This window comes from Hylaeus volcanicus, chromosome 1 (assembly GCF_026283585.1).
Source record: "Hylaeus volcanicus isolate JK05 chromosome 1, UHH_iyHylVolc1.0_haploid, whole genome shotgun sequence".
Lineage (NCBI taxonomy): Eukaryota > Metazoa > Arthropoda > Insecta > Hymenoptera > Colletidae > Hylaeus > Hylaeus volcanicus.
The window spans coordinates 3,995,598-4,016,765 of NC_071976.1; the positions used below are offsets into that span (position 1 = coordinate 3,995,598).

Below are 21,168 nucleotides of genomic sequence, written 5' to 3' on the forward strand. Positions count from 1 at the left end.
GAAAATTCTGAGATAACGGATACGTGTAAAGATTTGTAGATCTTCGAGAAAGGAATTGGTCGTACGAAGCTGTCAAATTGGATTATTTGAGACAACATCGAAATGATAGGATTTTAGACCTGCGGTCGAGAGGTTTCGATTAGATCCACAGAAAATTCTTATCTAAACGATATTTTCCTCGCGAAAATTTGGCGAGAGCAGCGGTGCATGCCAAAAGTGCATAAAATAGCTATTCTCCGTATTTCATGGCATCCAGAGGACGATAAAATATTCTCCGGAGTACACTTTGTACGGAAATTCATTCGTCCGAGAGCTCGTAGATATTACGCGCTTAATATACCAAAGGGAGTCGTTGCATCTGACAGTCCGCTCGTCCGAGTATGCGAATTTCAAGAAGGTCATCCAAACCTCCATGGAATTTGTATTGGAACAGCACCAAACGTTGAACATCTTGACAAGTTGATCGCGGTGCAATTTACGACATTTCAACGAAAAGTTTTGGGTGGTATCGAATGCAATATCCATTACTACATACCGCTTGTTCGATTACTCTGCTCTGTACCGCGTCTTATACTTTCACGTTTAAACTTTTCGGTGCTTTGCGCGAGTATACTCGTCAAATTATTTTGTTCTTGTCGTGCTCAAGACGAGATAAGATTCTTGAGTAACGTCGCCAAATAATTAAATCACTACTCCACCAGTTTTCACTAACACATGCGTTATATCTTGGAAAATTCTCATATTTATCCAATTAAAGCCATTTTCTTTTAGTTTCTAGAATCGCGTTTCTTTCTTTTAAATGAATATCCAGTAACGAACTCTACACTCTTCGATTTAATTTCCAACAACATTCGAACGAAGCAATGTGCCCGTATTTGAAATGAAGAGCATTATTTTCAAATGATCTCGTCAAGCATCAAACGTTTTCAACTTATAGTTCGAAACAATTTTAAGAATTTCACTTAAAAACAAATTTCAACAAATTCCATTGTAACATAATTTCAAACTATTGGTGGGTAAATTACGGGTGAATTCAATGATTCCAATATAACATGTGCGCATGTAGTGGCTCTGGCTGATCAAATACGTACTCAAATACATTGAGCCACATTAATATTCAGATACTTAACATTTTCATTTTGTCGCTTTGTAACTTTATCTATGATAAAATATAAAGTAATTGAGGTACAACGAGTCTGGCTAGTAAAAGTATAGAGTTTATGTATTTAATTCATAATATTCTTAATAAATTAACAACATCAACGGCAACGCTGAGACAACTAAAAAAGTAACGGAGCAATATTGAAATAGAAAAGATGTTATTCGTAAAAAAGGATACCCGACGAAATATTCGAATTTTAGTATGCATTCAAATATTAAAGTAACGTAAAAATTAGACATTATTTTGATAGAGATTTCTTTGATAAAAACCATTATAAATGAAATGGATAATCTTTGTACATAATTAACTAGACCCATCGTTTTAATACAATATTCGAATTACTTTATCCTTCATTCTAGACAAAGTTGTTACACAGTACGAATTGCAAAGTGCCCGAATACTAGTTACTCGCTATACTTTTTACTAAATTACGAAGATGATTTTAAGCCAGCTATCCAGAGCGTTTAATGCTTATCCAATACCTTTGCAAGTGATGATGTTTTATTTGATTTTATTTAATTCGTCGAAATTATTGCGAATACACGATAACTCACACAAAACAAAATATGCGCCACTAAACGAACGACCTTTCATCAGACGACCGGTGGATTGTCTGATATTTTTCTGACATCTTTTTGAAACGATAAAATCCGATGAAATCTAATCAGTTTACTCACCGAACGGCAGGCCGAGTCCGAGAAAAACCAATACGACACAAAGAATCCACAAAAATTTTGCATTTTTCTTAGTACACATGGTGCGCGGTGCTCTTATCAATCGTTTTCAAACACCCGTGCCGTATCGCGCGGCCACTTGCGCGGCTCTGAGAGTTCCTCGTTAGATTTCGAGTTTGAATCTCGGTCTTTCTCTGTTTCGCTCTTCCTCCCTCACGCAGCCACCGAAAGAGCAGTTCAGCGCCTGCCCGCTGACAACATTATTCCGAGGGTACGTGGTGTAAGTGGCGCCACATTGCAGATAGTTTGCGAAACCCTTATACGGCAAACCTGGTGGATAAACGAGGTAGGTAAAGTAATTTGATTTCCGTTTAAAAAATGTCAGTAGACAATTACCTGGGTAATTGATAGCTGAAAATAAAGTAACAATTTGCTATAATGTGAGAAAGAAATGTTTCCATAATTATATGTAACAATGATCAAACAGGTTCAGCGGTTTTGCAGGTTCCTTTAGAATCGATGGTGGTAAAGCAGATATTCCTAATGCCGTTTCCGTAGCAATTTTGCTACATTATTCTATCTACAGATATTGTATGGAATAAACTATAGACACTCAACAAACACTAATACGAATGCTAAATCGTTTGTATACGATAATACGTCCAATATTATATGTCACATAGCTGTGTATCTGTCGGTTACACAATTTCTAAATTTTCTGTATTACCAGCATGCATTATTTACATGAATTTATCAAGATAGCGTATAATTATGATTCCTTATGGAACTTTTTGTATGAGAAGAAAGTGGTTCATAGCAGAATATGTCCAAAGTGTTAGAATGACTTAGCTCTAGCTAATGCTTCCGGAAATCGTTTATTTCATTGCACGAACACCTATTTTAGAAAATATTATAGATCCTCAAACTGGTGTTCCCACATAAAATATGAAAAGATTGTGGAGGGATACGAGACCAAATATTCATCGCTATAGGATTCGTGAATATCATTATACGAATTACGTCGCAGAAATTTTATTTAAAAGAATTTAAATACTGATTAAATTTTCATTTTACATACTCCTCAACTGTTTCTTATATTAAGACCACAGTAACCATCTATTCATTATTGATTTATTATATGATTTTTATATTCTAATAACTTTTTAATAAAGAACAAACGACGGCTAAAATCTCTTGGATGTTATTCAAGGGAGTGACCTTGACAACATATGTCAATTATGAATTAAAAATATATATATTCTATTTATTATTTTGTGAAGGAAATGCAGTCAAGTCCATTGTTAATACTTTGCTTTCCAAACACTCGCCAACCTGTGATTTAGAGGAAAAGATATTAACAAATTTTAAAATACATAAAACAGAAACCATATATAAATATGAACGTACGTCAGGGGAAATTCCAATTAACGCATCAGCATGCGAATAAAATTCTTCTTTCAAAGATATAACAATAGTTTGTAAGGAGCTTGTTTTATTGCGTATGTAACTGGCAACTTTTCCGATATTAGTATTATCTAAGGCAGCATCAATTTCATCCAAGACAAAAAATGGTGCAGGTTGGAAACTGTAATTATAACAAAATTAGATTATACCTTGAATACAATAAAAACAATGAAGGACCAAAATAATATATACATAATTACCTATGAATTGCAAACAATAGAGCTAATGCTGCAACAGTTTTTTCTCCTCCAGATAGATTAGACATTGGCTGAAATCGTTTCCCTGGTGCTACACAATTGTAGTTAATACCATCCAAATAAGGTTCTTCTGGATTCTCAGGGCCAAGAAATGCTTGAGCGGATTGATTTTTTGCTAAACTCTGATATAATGTAAATTTTCATATATTATTTTAACTTCTGTTTACAATGTATGTGTAGATTGTCTATTTAAATATAAATATAAACTGACCTTATAAATCGGATCAATTTCGTTAGCTACATGCTCGAAACAGGCCATAAATCTGTCGTGTCTTTCCTTCTTTATTTTCTCAAATTGTGTTTTTGCCTTTTTTGCTTTCTTACGAGATTGTTCAAATTCTTCGTTAGTCTCTTGTAATTTCTCTTTTGCAAGATGTAATTTTTGTATTGCCTTCATATTGGGGGCTTGAATGCGTTGAATAGTACCTTGCAAATCATTAATCATCTTTGTTAGTTTGTCATATGTTTTTTTAACACAATCTTCATCTAAATCTTTTAATCTGTCGCTAAGAAGCTCATAATCTATAGTAATTTGTCTTTCACGTTCGTATTGTTGCAGAGTACTAGACGATAAGTCGTTACTGGTTTCTGAGCTATTAGTCGTAGATTCGCGAGCTATATCTTCCATATTTCCATGGAGCATCGGAATTGCAATATCTTCCATCTTGCACTGCATTAAAATAGCATGGCGTTCGGCTCTTATTTGTTCAATTTTCGACTCGATACCATTCATCTGTTTTTGAGCAGCTTGAATAGTCTTTGCAATTGCTCCAACATCACGCCTAGCTTTACCTATTTCGTCGTCTTTTTGATCAACTTCTAGTTTCTTTGCATTTCGTTCTGTTTTCAGTTGTTCCATTTGAGTCTCATCATTATCTATTTCTGCCTTTTGTTTCGATTCAGTTTGTCGTGCAGTTTCAAGTTTATCTTCCGCATCTTGAACAGCACGTTCCCAGCGCAAAACGTTATTCTCCGTATCGCGTTGTCTTTCAAAGTCTAATTGATTGTAAATGCGATTACACTGATTTTCAAACTCCATTCTCTTCTTTGCTCTTTCTTGTTGCGATCGTAATTCCCTTTCTTCGTACTGACGAATATTAGATACGCCTATTTGTTCACAAAAGCTAGCGAATACATCGTCCTCGACATTATTCATTTTTTCTTTAATATTTTGTATTTCTTGATCTCTTTCCGCCATTGTCGTTTCAATCGCAGTTATTGTTGGACCAAACATATTCAATTCATTTTGAAGAGAATCTAATTTCACTTCAAGTTCTGCAATTTGCTTTTGAGTGGCAACCAAATCGCTTTTACTATATTTTAAACGTGTTTCTAAACCGCGTATTTGAGATTCAACTGTATTTAATTCTGATTCTTTTCGTGATTTTTTCAAAGAATCGCGTAGCTCTTCCGTTAATTTTTCTTTTTGTGTCTTAAGTTGTGACATCTGTTTTTCATCCCATCTTTTTGCTTTCTTGGCCAAATCCAAACTGCCACCGGATATAATTCCGCCTTTTTGATAAAATGTTCCGTCCAATGCAACACAATCATATCTTGCTTTTTTATCTATCTCATAGGCTACTTTGTTTGCATCTTCGGGTGTCTCGCATACGAGAGCGTTATTTGTAGCAAATAAGACGGCCCTGTCGATATCTTTAGGCGAGAAATGTAAAACATCGTACAATAATTTTACGTTCTTGGGTTCTTGTATGTTCCTTAGTCTTTCTTTCAGTGGTTTCGCTTGAATATAATCCAGTGGAAGGAATGTTTCTGGTTCAAGATACTGCTCTTTTAAATATTGGATACATTGTCTTGCTGTTTTTTCAGTATCCACAACAATTGCTTCCATATATTTTCCAAGAACTTTAGTGATGGCAACATTGTATCTCTTATGGATAGGTTGACACATATTGTACATGCGATCATACACACCAGGGAAAAGACGTTTAAAATTCTCGACAATTTCAGTTTTCTTTTTATTTCTTGATACCTCATGTTTATCAACTTTAGCATCGCCAAGTTGTTCGGAAATATTTTCTAATTCTCTTTGAATGGTCTGTATTCTGTCTTTTGAAGTACGGACATCGGACTGTAAATCACCTCTTAATTTTTTCTGATCTTCTAACGCGGCTTCGGATGTTCGTATGTGTTCTTCTAGCTTTTCTACTCTTTTAAGAGCTTCGTCTCGCTCGTGTCCTCTTTGTTTATGTTTATTTTCGATTTCAGTCTTCTTTCTTCCTTCATTATCAAGCCTGTCTTGATCAGATTTTTGTTCGCGATTAATTGAATCAAGGAGTTGTAGGTATCTTGCAGATTGCTTGCCTGCCTCCTCTTTCAAGCGATTGTATTCTTTAACCTGTTCATCTTCCAATTGCACGTCTCTACCCTGCAATTGTGACTGTCCAGCTATGCTTGCTTCGTAAGCTGCTTTAGCTTCCTCAACTTGCCGCAATTCTTCTTGAAGTTCATGTATATCTTTCTTGTGAGCTTCGTCTGCAGTGCGCGCTTGTGCTAACGATTTTCGAGCAGATTCGACTTTCTTTTGCATATGTGCAACTCGTTCTTTAGCTTTAATAAACGTAGGTCTTTTCTTTGTAATTTCAGCTTCTACTTCTCGAATATCTTGTTCTATTTTAGCAAGATCACGTGTTAATTTACCAGCTTCCTTCTTTTTTTCTTTTAATAATTCCTCTGCTTTCTCTCTTTTTTTTTCAATTTTTTCTATTTCGTGTTGTTTCTTCTTTTGTAAAACTTCTAAATTTTCTATAGATTTTTCATTATGAAATAAACGAAACAATTGCAACTCAACTTGTTTTTCCACATACTCTTCCTTCAATCGTTGATATTTTTCGGCTTCTTCTTTCTCTAATTTTGCTTCTTTTCTTTCTGCAGCAATTCCTTTCTTCTTTTGATATGAAAATTGCGTTTCTTCCTCTGCTTTCAGCATTTCTGTTCTTAATCTTTCATATTCTGCTTTCAACACCCCAGAATTACTGATTTCTTCAAAAAGTGCAGTACGTTCTTTTGGATTTTTCATAGCTATTGATTCAACAGCCCCTTGGAATACTAAAAAATTTTTTGCTTTGACGTTAATACCTAACTGTTCTAACTCGTTTAGGTATACTTGGCTGGTAACAATCTATGCATGAAAGGTAAAAGTTGTTCAAAATATTCTATTTATAAATAGTTAAATAATTCAATACTTATTGAAAATTATATTAAACTAACATTATTATTTATTCTATATTCTGAGGATGAGCTTTGTACAGAACGCATAAAACTCTTTTCTGTACCATCTTCTAATTCGAAGACTGCTGTGACGGATGCACTGTAATTCATATAAATTTCAAATTTATTATACGTTCATAACAATGTTGACAAGAAGTGTAATGGCTTGAAATGGAAATATTTTTAAATTCCAAATTTCTTGGAAAGTGACATACAAACTTATGTACTTGTAGCCTAATGGAAGAAATAAAAAATACCTGCGAGCGACTGGCATTTCTATTGATGCACCATGAATCAGCTCGCTTAATCTTTTCACACGCAAACTACTTGTCTTTTCTCCCATAACGAAACTAATTGCATCCATGCAATTCGACTTTCCTGTATAGAAGGAATTTGATGATACCATATGAATAATGAATATAATTTATAAAGTAAACGTAACAAATTGTATTAAATAAAAACATAGCCAGATCACTACGCCGCGTAAATCGTAAACTTGCCAACGTAACTTACCAGAGCCATTAGGACCGACAACTGCAGTAAATGGTTTAAGAGGTCCTATAATGAGTCTTCCTTTGTACGATTTAAAATTATCTACTTCAATATATTTCAGTGAAGCTGGCATTTTGGAAATAAATAAGTAAATCCACAAGTGTTCACGAACAACAACAAACTAAAGTACTTCGCGGTTTCGATAAACTATAGGAAGAGAGGAAGAGGGGAAGCAAGAGTCGCAACCCTCAACCGACACAAGTATGCCGCTAGATGTCGCAACCAACATGAAATTATTCAAAACATAAATTCTCTTCTTTTCTCACCATATTGTACATCATAATTATCATAATTCAACATCTAAGTAATGATTTTTACATTAACAATTCACTTCATCTAGTTATTTAAATAAATAAAATACAGAAAATGTAACGCCATCTATCGGCGAACTGTCCAAGTTTATCGTGAAATAGTTCCATCTTTTCGTCGCTAGATGGCGCCACATTTTTTAATATTTTCATTTATTTAAATATTTGATGTCAGTCAATTATTAGTCTTTAAATCAACAATTGGATGTTGAATTATGATAATTATGATGTAAAATTACATTTATATTCCGAGAAAAGCAGAGAATTTATGTTTTGAATAATTACATGTCGGTTGCGACATCTAGCGGCGCGAGGTGGAAACTATTTCACGACAAACCTGGGCGGTTCGCTGAGAGATGGCGCCACATTTTTCTGTATTTTTTTATTTAATAATATGATATATATTAAGGAATAAATATGAAAAATTAGTTCGGACACCGCCGCGAGATGGCGATACCGTTTTCGTGTCCATTATCTTGTTATATGCTCTTATACATATATAGAAATATATGATTCCAATGAATTTAACGAATAATAAACTATGTAGCATACGAAATTCAAGAAATACGAAAAGCGAGCGTACGAAATTTCTAGCCTAACGACTCGACCATCAGCCGCTCTCGGAATTCGGCTTAGGGACTCCGGCAGGAGAGTTCGGCGATAATACCTGGACGCCAATTACGAGCGGGAGAGTACAGAATGATTTTTCCATTTCCAAGATTGAAAATTGTAAAATATTGTAAAATGAAGAATTGTATTATGTTCTTTTGTGTAATTCCGTTCATTCTGAATTCCTGTTACAATTATCCATTCCTGATCCTCTGTATAACCATGTTCCTCACAATAAACCTTTGTCTGTCCAGAATCTTAATCCTTCAATACTTAATCATGGCTACAGTTCTACTTTTGACTCTCGAAAAAACTATTTTAGAGATATTCGGAATATAGAATCCAATGGTGGGAAATAATGAAAACTTGATCAACCCTTCTAACACAAACCTTTATTTATCTTGATTTTATAGCTTCGAAACGTTAGGTTGTCATGAAAGGTGGCGGAACGTTAGTGGCAGGAATTGTAATTTAAGCACGGTTTCCACCATCCCTGGCAAAGATCGATATGATTGCAATACGTCTCCACAATCGAGGGTGCATAATATTATTAGTGAACTGAGAACGCACCCTCGACTGTCGCGTGTCTTTTAAAAGACACAATTTTGCACGTGCGATATTTTTCTCCGTTTGGAACGCGATGGGTGCAATTTCTCTATGTCATATCAGAGAAGTTGAGAAAAATAAATATTTTTGTATTTTCTGTAAGGACTTATCATGATACACATTCTCCGAACTCAATACGCGCGTCATTCAAATCTTTTGCCAATTTAGAGTTTTACAGTAGAATAAATGGCCATGCATTATAGATCCATGAATTTTTCTAAACAAATGCTATTGTATTATGGACAAAAATATTCAAGGTTCCATTTTAAACAAATTAATTTGTTTGTTAAATCTCTCCCACTACTTCACTTAAAATAAAATTATTTACATGAGATATTTAACTATTATGATTCGAACAAAACACACTGTATATACTCGATTCCAGTCTTTAGTTGATTTATCTACCAATTTTATTAACAACTATTTGACTATTTTACTATTTGAAGAAGATAAAAAGGAATCATAACATATACGTGGTTAAGATCGTTGTCACGTTCATTGTACATGTTTCCATCCATTTTTCCCATCAAACAACTGGATCAAACAACTTTCCCATCACTTTTGGGGAAAATTATACCAACGTTTCTTGTTGTATAGGTGACACTGCGAATAGTCCTGCATGAGTTTGACTATAGTTACTATATGGATTTGTCATTTGTAAATTTATGGTTATTGCAAGTTCATGTTACGGTACATGATACATGTTTAAAGAAAAACGTTAATTAATTAAAATTTGTTTAAATTGCGCTATTTCAATCTATACTTTGTACAATGCTGCATTAGATCCTGAAAAGAATGCATTTTAGTGCAAAAAATTCTCAAAAATGTTCCATTAATAAAAGAAAAGAAAACAATTCTTTCCTCAACTTACTGGTACTTCACTAGTAATTCCGCTATTGCTAGGCCAGGAAAATTTGTCCTAAACCTCGAAGGATGACATCATCATAAAATAGGATACTGTATTCCTTATAAGCTGCAAAGGAAGCTCCAATGAAAATGATAACTCAACCCCTCTTATGGTATCGATAAGAAAATTAATATACCGTGGAAAACCCTTCGATGGATGCGAAATAGAAACAAGAAATACTGAAAATAAAAGGTTCGCTGCACCTAACCATGATGATTAGCAACAATTTTTGTATGGCTACTGATAATTTGTACCAGTTAGTATTGTATCTGTAAATGTTACGATAATCGTGAAGTAAAAATTGTGTAAGATAATTTCGTTTAGTTGTCAGTGGTGTTTAACGCTTACATTATAATGGAGAGGTTGTTCGCGACATCCAACAGTTGCTGTACCAAATAGTTTATGTAAAACATGTACACCAACTCAGAAATCGAAAACAGTAGAGACATCACGAGCTCTTCGAAATCGTGGGTCAAAAATATTGCTTGAGACAGCTGGAAAGCATGAGTACACGCGGATAGAAGCACGAAATGGAATATATCGATTAACTGGTTGATCATTTAATAATTAAAAAAATATACATATAATATTAAGCACGGGTTCTCACTTGGTGATATTTTCGAACAAAAGAAGTTTGGCTTCGATTATTCACATCGATCCATTTTATTAGTTTACAATATTACTTACTTCAGATTTTAGTAGATAACATTAATTTTCATTTGTTATTTTTCCAGGAATTATGTATATCTAAATAATCTTGCAATATCAATATTACTAACTTTCGTTCGAGTTATTTTTTACTACTTGACCTTTGTTGTAATCTTTCTTGCAACTTTGTGTTTTCATTGTTAATACTAAACAATTATATTCACATTTAATTATACATCCTACAGAAGTGACCTGAAGCATCGTCTAATAAAAATGCGTCTCTTGTATGTATGTTATTCCTAAAAGTTTTGCTCGAAAATATCAATAAGGAAAGTGTACGTGACAAGTAAACGAAGAGAATTAATTACTCACGCGATAAAAATTAACGCTTAAGGACAGAACACCGAGGATAAGGAGAATCAAGTACGAGGCTTCGAACTTCACTTTCAAATCTAGGGCGAACCTTCGCGGGCAGATAAGATTAATCGAAAGTAAAATAATAAACATGCGGTAGTGATTAACGAAATAGGTGCAAAGTGTTGTAAGAAAATAAGAGAACATCCGGCTCTCTCGAGCAACGAGAAAACGTTTTGTAGAAAACGTTTTTGTATAAGAACAACTTACATCTAACCATACATTTGTTAATAGTATTTAACAAGCTATTGTTATACTTTAATGTTCAGACTAAATTGAAAATTTTAAGCATATTTCGGTTGCCAAAATCTATGGAGAATGTATGTAAATAGTCGACAAAATTCTGTATTAATATTATTATTTAAATATCAATACCGATAAAGTGGCTTAAACAGACACGTTTATTGTACTTTTTTGCTCTGATAACAACAAAAATAGTTTAGTCAATTTATCGTGTAATGTTGATGCGCTATGTAAAATTATTGTATAATGATATATTTTCGTAGGTTCTTAGAAGAAAGGTTCGAGTGCGTTAAAATATGAAATTGGCAGTGTTAACGGCTATTAAAATATGAATTCTCTACACCAAAGAAGCACGGAATTTGATCATTACATGTAATACAATGCCGTTAAACGAATACTGACTTTGTCGCCTTTTTATGTGCAACTACTGCACTTACTAAACACCTCGTACTGTTTCTATCCAAATAATCTTGCGAAACAGATGGCCATTCACATCCCACAGAAACTGCTTCTTCGATATAATAACTGTAAATAGCAGCAAATAATTAGTCGAAGTATGTTACGATTAGAAAACTGATTGCGAGTCATCTTTGTGTCATCGTACAATTCGAGAGATCTGTGAGCGAAAAATTCAGGTTGTCTCGATCATAGATTGAACGACAGTGGTTGAAAACCAACTTACTAAAATACAGGAAAGGCAAAACTAATTTATTATTAACGTAAGACTGATCTCATAGCTCAGCAACCAATGTAATCAAACCAAAATGTATCCATACTCGCTCACTTCCGTTTGATTACATTTAAAAATGAAAAACGTAACCGGAATGGTTTTCAACCATAAAAAATCACTTCACATTTGTTAGTAATTCGAGCAAAATGATATTTTTACCTCGTAATTTCAAACAAGCCCGCTGCATGCTGTAGCCACATGATGTACACCGTCTCTGTGGCTATAAAGACAGATGCGCAATAGAATAGTGACAAGTTCTTATGAAATGCAAGTAAATAGAAGTATTTTTCTTCGTCGATCAAGTATTCCATCTCTATTGGAAAATAGTCTTTTCGAGTCTCGTTCAATGGCACGTCTGTGATCACAATAAAGGATGCGATATAGAATATCGATACAACAATCGCTGACGGATAAACAAACACTGAAATAGATTCACGACTTAAGGATCACAGGTACATGTCACAAATTGCAACTGATTAGTAGAGTAGAATTAAGTACACAGATCGCTATAAAAATATTTTTATCCAATTGAGTTTTTCCATATACAATTATTAAGTCGTTACGAATACTAGTGTTGTAATTCACACATTACTTGCATCGACTAAACAAAAGTATATGATTTACAATCAGAGCTGTAAATTCTTAATTACAATTACAAAACGATTACTTGGCCAAGTAATTGAATAACTGGTAATGGTAAAAAAAAAGTAATCAACAATTACTTAAATAATTGCTTTCTAATTCCAAAGTAATTGTTCCAAATTGTAATAAATTCCAAAATAATTATTACTTTACAGCTCTGTTTACTATGTATTATTAAAAAGTATACGAAATAATAGATCGTCTTCGCAATCAAATTTAAAATGATAGAACTAAAATAATTATTAATTATCAAAGTGAGCAATTTTCATTTCGAATAACAATCAAAGAACAAGGCCCCATAAATGCCCCAGAATTATTCTTGCGTAAGAACTAAAATAATTCGTCATTCACGAATAAATGAAAGTTTAGGTATTCGAACGAAACGCCCAACTCTGATATCAAGAGCATTATTCATCTTACTGGCGTACAACGTTGAGTACTGTTTTCCAATACAGGCGTGTTTCACCAGAATCTTATGTATCTCGTCGTGATTCGTATCCCAGTCGCATCTTACGCGGTCCATAAATTCCTTGATCTAGATTTTCAATCGTCTTTACATAGTGATTATCGTGCGTAAACATAACTGGGAATTTTTTTTACAACTCACTGTATCGGCCTGATACCAAAATGCATTGTACTTTAAAAGCGAACCCGTGTACATTATTATGGGCGATAGATTTTTCAACAGTAGCGACATTGTCAACTTGGCGGTTTTGAAGACCATCAACTGAAAGAAGCGCGTTAGATTTCATGCGAGCACGCCAGTCCATTCGTTCCATTCATTGTTAGATTTAAATTTGTTGTCGGCGAATATCCAGAGAACAACTAACCGCTAACAGTTGTTGTTAATGGCACGCCTACATTTGATAGTATTTTCGTAAAATAAAAAAAATATGACTCTGATACTCGCAATTTTTCAAGTTTAGATTATCATCATTTTCCGATCGAATTTTAGTCTTTGTTTTACGAATGACATTTTCTATTGTTAATTTTATATTTCAATTACTAACATGACATTGCTATCAGCATAATGCTCAACTAAATACAAATTAGATAATGTAAACAAACATGGAGAAATGGTAATTAATTCGCTGAAAAATGATAACTGCGTGGCAATTAGAAAGCAACAATTACTGACATTAAAATTGTCTTTATCAGATATATTTTAACGACTCATAGTACGTATCAGAATAAAGGCTCATGTAAATCTGGATATAAAAGAAATTTAAATCTACGTTTAAAGAACTCGTGAAATTTAACAACCAACACGATATGAAATTCGTAAATTTCAGACAAAATGAGCTGATGAGTGATAAAGAAATATTTAACATTGCAAAAAACGACATTACTTTCCAGTTCATCTAATATTATAAGAGATATTCCCTTGGCCACTTATTGGTCCATTTTTAAAAGTTCGTACAATGAGTGTTCTATTCTACATATTCACCAGTATTCTATGAAATTATGCGCGACTATCAGAAAAAATATTCGGATAAAGTGCAATTAAGTACATGCCTACCCATTCGAACAAAGGCAAACGTTATGTATAATGAGTGAGATAAAGATAACTGTACCAGGGCAAACATGGTATACCAGGCGCTCACACTGATAAGACCAGTTTGAAATCGTCGAAGTTTGACACTGTGATACGGCCAGAGTCCCAACATCGACAGAAGGTAGGAGCTCAGTTTGTAATACGTCTCCAGTTCTGCCATCGTGGCTGATGGTTGAAACTCGACTGACTCCCCCAATGTCTGCCAACCCCCGGTTCCACCACTTTTCGTGTCAAAATTGCCTCTTAAAAAGATTTTCTTGGGAATACCGCGAAAATAGGCGAACTCGAGGCGAAACGACTGCCATAAACTACAATTTTCTCATTACTTATTCATCCTTTATTACACGGTAGAAAAAATCGATATTCTTCCGTCCCGATAACGTATGCAGGGGTATTAAAAAAATTATACGTTTCTAACATTTTCGCCGTGTCCCTCTAATTTATCGTTTTAATTTTATTTTTCTCTTCGACCTGTAATACCAGTATTCGCGCACCGCGTACAGTCTCTATTCTCTCTTCAGAGGATAAAATGTAAATCGATAGAACTCTTCAGCTTTACGTCTTGTAGTCTGCGTACTTGGAATATCTACTTAAAACACGATACGAGGGGTTTTGAGGTAAATATTGGTCGAGTTAGAAATTAAACTGTGTCGAAACAGCGGCGGACAAAGTTGTCGGAATAAATAAAGTGCGAGACATGATAAATAATCCAGTGCATTAATTCGACAATTCATTATCGTTTTCAACATTGTTCAGGATAAAGTAGATTTATACGCGATGTATGAAACTCTTCGTTTGCGGATATAAAGGAAGTTTATTTTACTAGAGAATTTATACATTGACTGCCCGAAAACCCGCAATGCAAACAACTCTCGTCCGAATGAGACACCAGTGCTAGAAGCCGTTTTAATCGAAATTGGCTTTTGTCTTTTGGGGGTGACAACTGAAGACACTTCGGCTGATCGCACACGGCGCAACCGAACCAGTTTCAAACTCTGAAACTAGTTGCATGTGATCGTGGATCTAGGCAAAACAGAGATAGCGGAGTAGGTAAAACAAAGGCCGAACGCACACGGGCGCAACCGATTTGAAATTAGTGTTGCAAGCCGTTTGCGCTCTTTGTTTTACCTACTCCACTATCTTTGTTTTATTATTCTTGCATACTGTGTGCATGTTGAAGTTTCTTGCACATTCAAATTTTCTATAAATGCATAATGATCCGCAGTTTTATACATTCCGAAGCTAAACCAATGATTCCTGATTGTGTTATTGGCTGAATAAATGGATTCTGTGTGTATTAAGAAATAGCATTATCCTTTATTTTAGCGTATGTTTAATAAAATAGTTAAATTTATAGCTACTCAGTTCTTTGAGATGTATGATCCTTAGATGGCTACATTTGTTAGACCTCGGACCTGCGTATGGAAGTAAATGTTTCTATGAATCCATAACAAATGACTGAACGCATTGAATAAAAAAGCACTTGGATGGAACACACGTGCCGACCTACCTTAGGCAACCTAAAAGTCCAGAGTACTATTCGACGAGAAAAATTTGTGCTAAAACTCGAGAGATGACATCATCATAAAATAGGATACGGTATTCTTTACAAGCTGAAAGGTAAGTATCGATAAAATATATTCATGAATAATGCATTTCAGAATCATCGCAATAGTATCAATCATATGATAACATACCGATGCAAAACCTTCGATCGATGCATAATAGAAACCGCAGAAAGTGAAATGAACTGGTTCGGTGCACCTTATCATGATGATTAGCAATAATTTCTGTATAGACGTTGACGTTTGATACCAGTTCGTATTGTATCTGCAAAAGTCGAGTAAAATCACAAATACTCGTTTATCTTTAATTTGTGTAAAAATTCCACAAGACGATTTTATTAAGCATTCACTGCTAATAAATAATGTTTTAATTGCGTTCGTGCTTACATTACTATGACGAGTTTATTCGCGTAATCCAGCATATTCTGTATTACATAATTCACACAGAACATATAAACTAGTTCGGTAATGGAAAACAGCAGAGAGATCAGTAATTCTTCGATATCGTGTGTCAAGCATATTGCTCGAGATAGCTGTAAAGTAAATGAATTATTTTTAAATAGACGTATTGAACACGTAACTCACTAGCATGGTTGCGTATACTGACGAAAAAATCTTTCCATTTAGTGGTTTACAAAAATAATTGGTTACTCACGCGAAAGAAATTCACTGCTAAGGAGAGAACACCAAATACAAGAAGAAAACAGTACGAGACTTCAAATTTAATTTTCAAATCATGGACAAACCTTTACGAACAAATAAAATTAATCGTGTGAAGAATAATAAATATTGTGGATGCAGTTAATGAAGACGTATACACTAATTCTGGGACACCCTGTATATTGTATTAATTAACACCTATATATATAAATTTTTAGCGAATGAAAAGGTAATGTCATTAAGCAGATACTGACTTTGACGCCTTTTCATGTGCGAGTATCGCACTTTTCAGACACTTTTTACTGTTACTATCCGAACGATCTTGGGAAACCGATGGCCAAGCAGATCCTTCGGATACTGCTTCTTCGATATGGTAACTGTAAGTTACATTAAAGTATTCGATCACATAAAAGGTTTTCCAAAGAAGTTTAAAATCATAATAAGGTGAGACAACAATTTTTCTGTTTTAACACTTTCCCTGCGGACGAAAATAAGTAGCCGTTCGTTGGGAGCTGCAATTATAATATTTTTTTTAATGAAAAATTTCTTACAAATGTTCTCATATGATTATTTTGAAAAACATATATTTGTGGTAACTTATTTTATATATAATAAGATCACGGTTGGTTATTATCCATTTTATAAGGGTAAACATAGAAAGAAAATTTTCCAAAAGTCTAACCACAACACTAAGCACAAAAGAACAGACCAACATGAATCCTTAGATTGTACTGACTGTTTAAATACGACTAAACCGACTAAAAAAGCAAAAGACGCACATGTGCGTCATCGGCAGCGAAAGTGTTAAGAGAGTAAAAATCGGGAACCATTTCAATGAAGGGTCGAGGGTTCAACCAGTAAAATGAATATATTTTTCACTTGTAAGGCCCCGACTCTCCAGAAAAAATACTTCCCCACGGGAAAACCAGTGACGAGGTGACGTTATGAGAGATTCAGGCAGTGCTACGATTTGTGCTCTGATTGTGAGAATTCATCTAACCACTTTACCTAGTGACTTCGAACAAGCTGGCGGCGTGTTGCAGCCACATAATATACAACGTCTCCGTGGCCACGAATATGGACGCAACTATAAACAATGATAAATTCTGATGGATCACGATTAGGTAAATGTATTTTTCTTCGTCGATCAAGTACTCCGTCATTATCGGGAAATAGTTTATTCGGGTTCCGTTCCCTGGTGGCGTCGTGCTTAAAACGAACGATGCGAGGTGGCATATCGTCACGATACCCGCTGACGGATAGATAAATGCTGCAACACACGCATAATCGTGCTATTATAAATATACGATACACGGAATCTGTCATTCTCTCTTCAATTTCTTCCTTACACGCGTATATCGTTGTATGATACTTCCCTAATTTGGCTCGTTTCTCAATAATCTTGAACATTTCCCCGCGTTTGGTGTTCCAATCATACGTTACTTCTTCCATAAGTTCCTTAATCTGGATTTTCAATCGTCTTTACATAGTGATCATCATGCGTAAACATAACTGGGAATTTTTGCAACTCACTGTATCGGCATGAAACCAAAACGCATGGTACTTAACGGCGGCACACGCGCACATTAGTATAGCCGGTAGATTTTTTAACAGGAGAGTCACCGTGAACTCTACCGTTTTGAAAGCCAACAACTGAAAGAAACGTTGGATTTCGCGTCAACATCGAGTTCCGTTCGACTTATTGAAACTTGAGATTTTTACTTGTTATAATTATAACTATTTAAGGGGTAAGCCCACTCCAGGTCCCCCCAAAAATAAGTTAAGTTCGAGAATATTTGTTCAGAAATGTATTAAAAGCGGTGAAACATTCAAGGACGGTATTTTATTAAATGCAAATTAATGGGTAAAAACAAAATTTTGTTGTATGTTTTTCTTCTAAAATGTCGGCTTCAGTACCTAAGATTTCAAAGCGCCTTTTACGCGAGGCCTCAAACGGGCGAAAGGATTTAGCACACAGATTTCAACCTAGAACAAAAAACCGAACATTTTCTGTAAATATATCGCAGAAGCTAGTAGACAGCGTGTGGAAATTTGAAAATATCATTTTCTTGTAGAATGATGCGCACACACAAAGAAAAAAATTAATTGTTTCCGAAAATTTCGTCCCAAAATTATCTGTAAAAGAAAAAGATTACAACTTATCGCAAAAACCATACGCTGTCTACTAGATAATGTATTAGAGATGTCACCCTCCAAATTTTAAGAGAATAGGACAAGATTTGTAAGAGTTATCGTCTCGCTCTATTTAAAAAATGTGGGAAAACATTCGAAAACGACCTCTTTGGAATTCTACAGGGCTATGAAATATTTCTTTTCGGATTAAAGCTTCAAGGCAACATCTTAACGAACGAAAAGTCGATTCTTTGAAATTTCTGGAGCGGCCTTACCCCTTAATAAAGGGTCCATTTCATTGGAATTGGCATTGTTACCTTGGATCATTAATCCTACTCGCCTGATCTGTCTCCCTGCGATTATTTTCTTTTCCCAAAATTGAAAATTCCAATGAAAGGGACACATTATAGCAACATTTCGTAGATTCAGACCGCTGTAACCGCCGTACTAAACGGGCTACCAAAACAGGAGCTGCAAAGGTCCTTCGAAATGTTAATTACGCGGTCTACACGTTGTATTGACGCAGATGGAGATTAATTTGAGTAAATAAACGTGTGTGTAAAAACTTTACTTGTACTTTTTTTCTTTTCATAGCAAAAGTTCGGTTTCTTTTTAGACAGACCGTGTAGATCGTACCTGGACGATTATGAAATAGTAGAAGCAGGTACAGACGAAGGCAACCTGAAATCGTCGAAATGTCACATTCTGGTACGGCCAGAGTCCTACAGTCGACATGAGGAATATGCTCAGCTTGTAGTACATCTTCAGCTCACCCATCGTGGATGATGATTCACACTCAACTGGCTCCCTTAATATTTACCCACCCTCGGTTCCATAGCCGTAAACATTCGCGTCAACGTTACCTCTTGAAAAGATTTTCTTCGAAATAGAGCGAAATGGTGACAAATAAAATGGCGTGATCTACAATTTTCTCATTATTTATTAATACGTAAATGTGCTGTTGGTACAGACGAATCGATCGACGTTTGATTACCGTAATAATTCATGCACGGGTGCTAAGTAAATTATATGTTTCTAAAGGAAGGGCAATTTTACGAGAATTTTGAAGCTATCTCGTCGAATTGTAGCATGCGAGTGTCACGCGATACCTTCACGCGACGTCTCTATCATTTTCTCGGAGTGAAAGGAAGTAGATAGAACTTTTCAGCGTCACCCGAGCTTAAACGCATCTAACAATAAGGCTTCCTAAGCGTTATCAAATGAGCATTAAGGAACATGTGCCCGAAAATTCGGTGATTTCAATAGCAGACGATGCAATCAAACGTTAAACAGAGCAAGAAGAGGCAAGTTTAGTGTTAAATAAAATTTGAACAAGTTGGTAGTGTGAGTGTTCTTTTAATATTGATATTATTAAGTCAGTGATGTGCTTTTATTAAAATAATACATATGTCAATGGAATTGTTTTATTATAAGAATAATACTGAGAACCTTTAAACGTAACGAATACCAATAATAATAAGTATCAATTCTGAGTAAAGTTATGGTGCAACTTTAACCAGTGTGCGATGATAGCGACCATTACATTTATTGTTTTTACATTTATGTATAACAAAGGATCGATGCACGTTTCGCAAAGTACGATTCGAAACGGCACGAAAAATATACATCGCTTATAAAAAGGAATTTTATATCATTGTTCTCTATCGATGTCTTTACTGAAAACATTTTTTACAAGGGTTTTCTTACAGCGTACTGTTATGCGGAGGAGGATGTCATGGTCGAGAAAGAATGTGACGGCTCGTAACGTACAGTCAAACGTTTTATTTATCAGAATTAGAGAACTGACTGAAGAATTGACAGTAACTAGCATCGACTAATATTCTGAAAACATAAGTTACTTTTTATAGTTTCTTCGCCAATTGCTTTTTATTGTTACGTATAAATGTGTCGGTAGGACTATGTCTTGTGTTCTCTTATAAAAACCAATGAGTCCACCACTGTGAACCACCCCTTTCAAAGACCTCCAACATTTTTGGGACACCCTGCATTTGTGAGACTTTACATTAGCATTATATGACTTAAAAGATCATTTCAAAAAATAACTTCACATTTGTTAGTAACTCAAGCCGGCTTTAAACCGGTCTACTCAAGCTCTAACGGTTCGAAAATTCCTCAAAAGAACCGGACGCTCTGAGGAGACAGAGAATTACGCTGGTTCCGTCTAAACCTCCCCAGGGTTCCTCTTTTTTCGAGCAGTCACACTGCACAGTCGTATTCTGATGCCTGAATAGTAACCTGGCTCCGTCGTTCGTGCGAGCGTCCGGTGTCCAAGGGTTAACGTTACGACAATAGTTACTATTGCTCTCTCGCTCTATCTTGTTCACGGCCTTGCGTGCGGGTAGAGGTGTCGCCGTTATGCGACAGCCAATTGAGTTGCCTCGCCAACTATCCAGCAAGGGACAGTACCATAATAGAAGCGGAGTTATAAGAGCGTGGCTATGACTTTTGAAACGTCCCTCGTATTATAACGCATATGACGAAAATTCAGTCCATAGAAGGTTGATTTCTGTGATATTTATCTGTATATGTTTGTTAAAAGTAATACAGCGAACTATTATTAATTGTGTATAGAATTTTAACTGACTTCGCTACATTCCTTTGCAGCATCACAGCATTTATTAATCTGCGATTATCATGACCTTTAACCGCTTCATGGATACGATAGCTGTAAATTCCCCAAAAATTCAACGTTTCAGTATTTGTTGCTGAGAAAAGTAAATAACTAGACTGCGGAAGTTTATGGAAATGCATACTTTTACAGGAAATAGTTAAAAATAATGGGACGTAGAC

General features: G+C 35.0%; 3 protein-coding genes and 1 pseudogene across 8 annotated transcripts in view; all 4 read right to left on the reverse strand.

Moving 5' to 3' along the window:
• Positions 1-2,000, reverse strand: part of LOC128875412 (uncharacterized) — a 33,425-nt gene extending 31,425 nt beyond the window's left edge. For all 3 annotated transcript variants that reach the window (XM_054120987.1, XM_054120979.1, XM_054120969.1), the window contains exon 1: positions 1,840-2,000. In XM_054120987.1, the coding sequence (XP_053976962.1) occupies positions 1,840-1,918 (79 nt within the window). In that variant the 5' untranslated portion in view covers positions 1,919-2,000. The remainder of the gene's footprint in view (positions 1-1,839) is intronic.
• Positions 2,001-2,852: 852 nt separating this feature from the next.
• On the reverse strand, positions 2,853-7,511 carry LOC128884603 (structural maintenance of chromosomes protein 1A-like). 2 transcript variants are annotated; one of them, XM_054138090.1, is made up of 7 exons: positions 7,299-7,511; positions 7,043-7,163; positions 6,786-6,885; positions 3,769-6,696; positions 3,501-3,679; positions 3,244-3,421; positions 2,853-3,168 (listed from the first exon to the last, which is right to left on the reverse strand). In XM_054138090.1, the coding sequence occupies exons 1-7, from the start codon at positions 7,408-7,410 to the stop codon at positions 3,097-3,099; spliced, it is 3,690 nt and encodes a 1,229-aa protein (XP_053994065.1). In that variant the 5' UTR covers positions 7,411-7,511; the 3' UTR covers positions 2,853-3,096. The 2 variants fall into 2 exon arrangements, with proteins under 2 accessions (XP_053994065.1, XP_053994064.1); XM_054138089.1 differs by lacking the exons at positions 6,786-6,885; positions 7,299-7,511.
• Positions 7,512-8,612: 1,101 nt separating this feature from the next.
• Positions 8,613-14,172, reverse strand: LOC128878007 (uncharacterized). 3 transcript variants are annotated; one of them, XR_008457332.1, is made up of 11 exons: positions 14,019-14,172; positions 13,052-13,171; positions 12,865-12,979; positions 11,962-12,223; positions 11,475-11,597; positions 10,788-10,878; positions 10,116-10,261; positions 9,904-10,036; positions 9,732-9,833; positions 9,624-9,646; positions 8,613-9,475 (listed from the first exon to the last, which is right to left on the reverse strand). XR_008457332.1 is itself a non-coding variant. In XM_054125775.1 (10 exons), exons 1-9 carry the CDS (start codon positions 14,157-14,159, stop codon positions 9,780-9,782), a joined length of 1,119 nt encoding a protein of 372 aa, XP_053981750.1. In that variant the 5' UTR covers positions 14,160-14,172; the 3' UTR covers positions 8,613-9,646; positions 9,732-9,779. The 3 variants fall into 3 exon arrangements, 2 of the variants coding, with proteins under 2 accessions (XP_053981750.1, XP_053981736.1); XM_054125775.1 differs by having other exon boundaries at positions 8,613-9,646; positions 11,962-12,157; XM_054125761.1 differs by having other exon boundaries at positions 8,613-9,646.
• A 998-nt stretch (positions 14,173-15,170) lies between these two features.
• Positions 15,171-19,929, reverse strand: LOC128878017 (uncharacterized; annotated as a pseudogene).
• Positions 19,930-21,168: the final 1,239 nt, after the last annotated feature.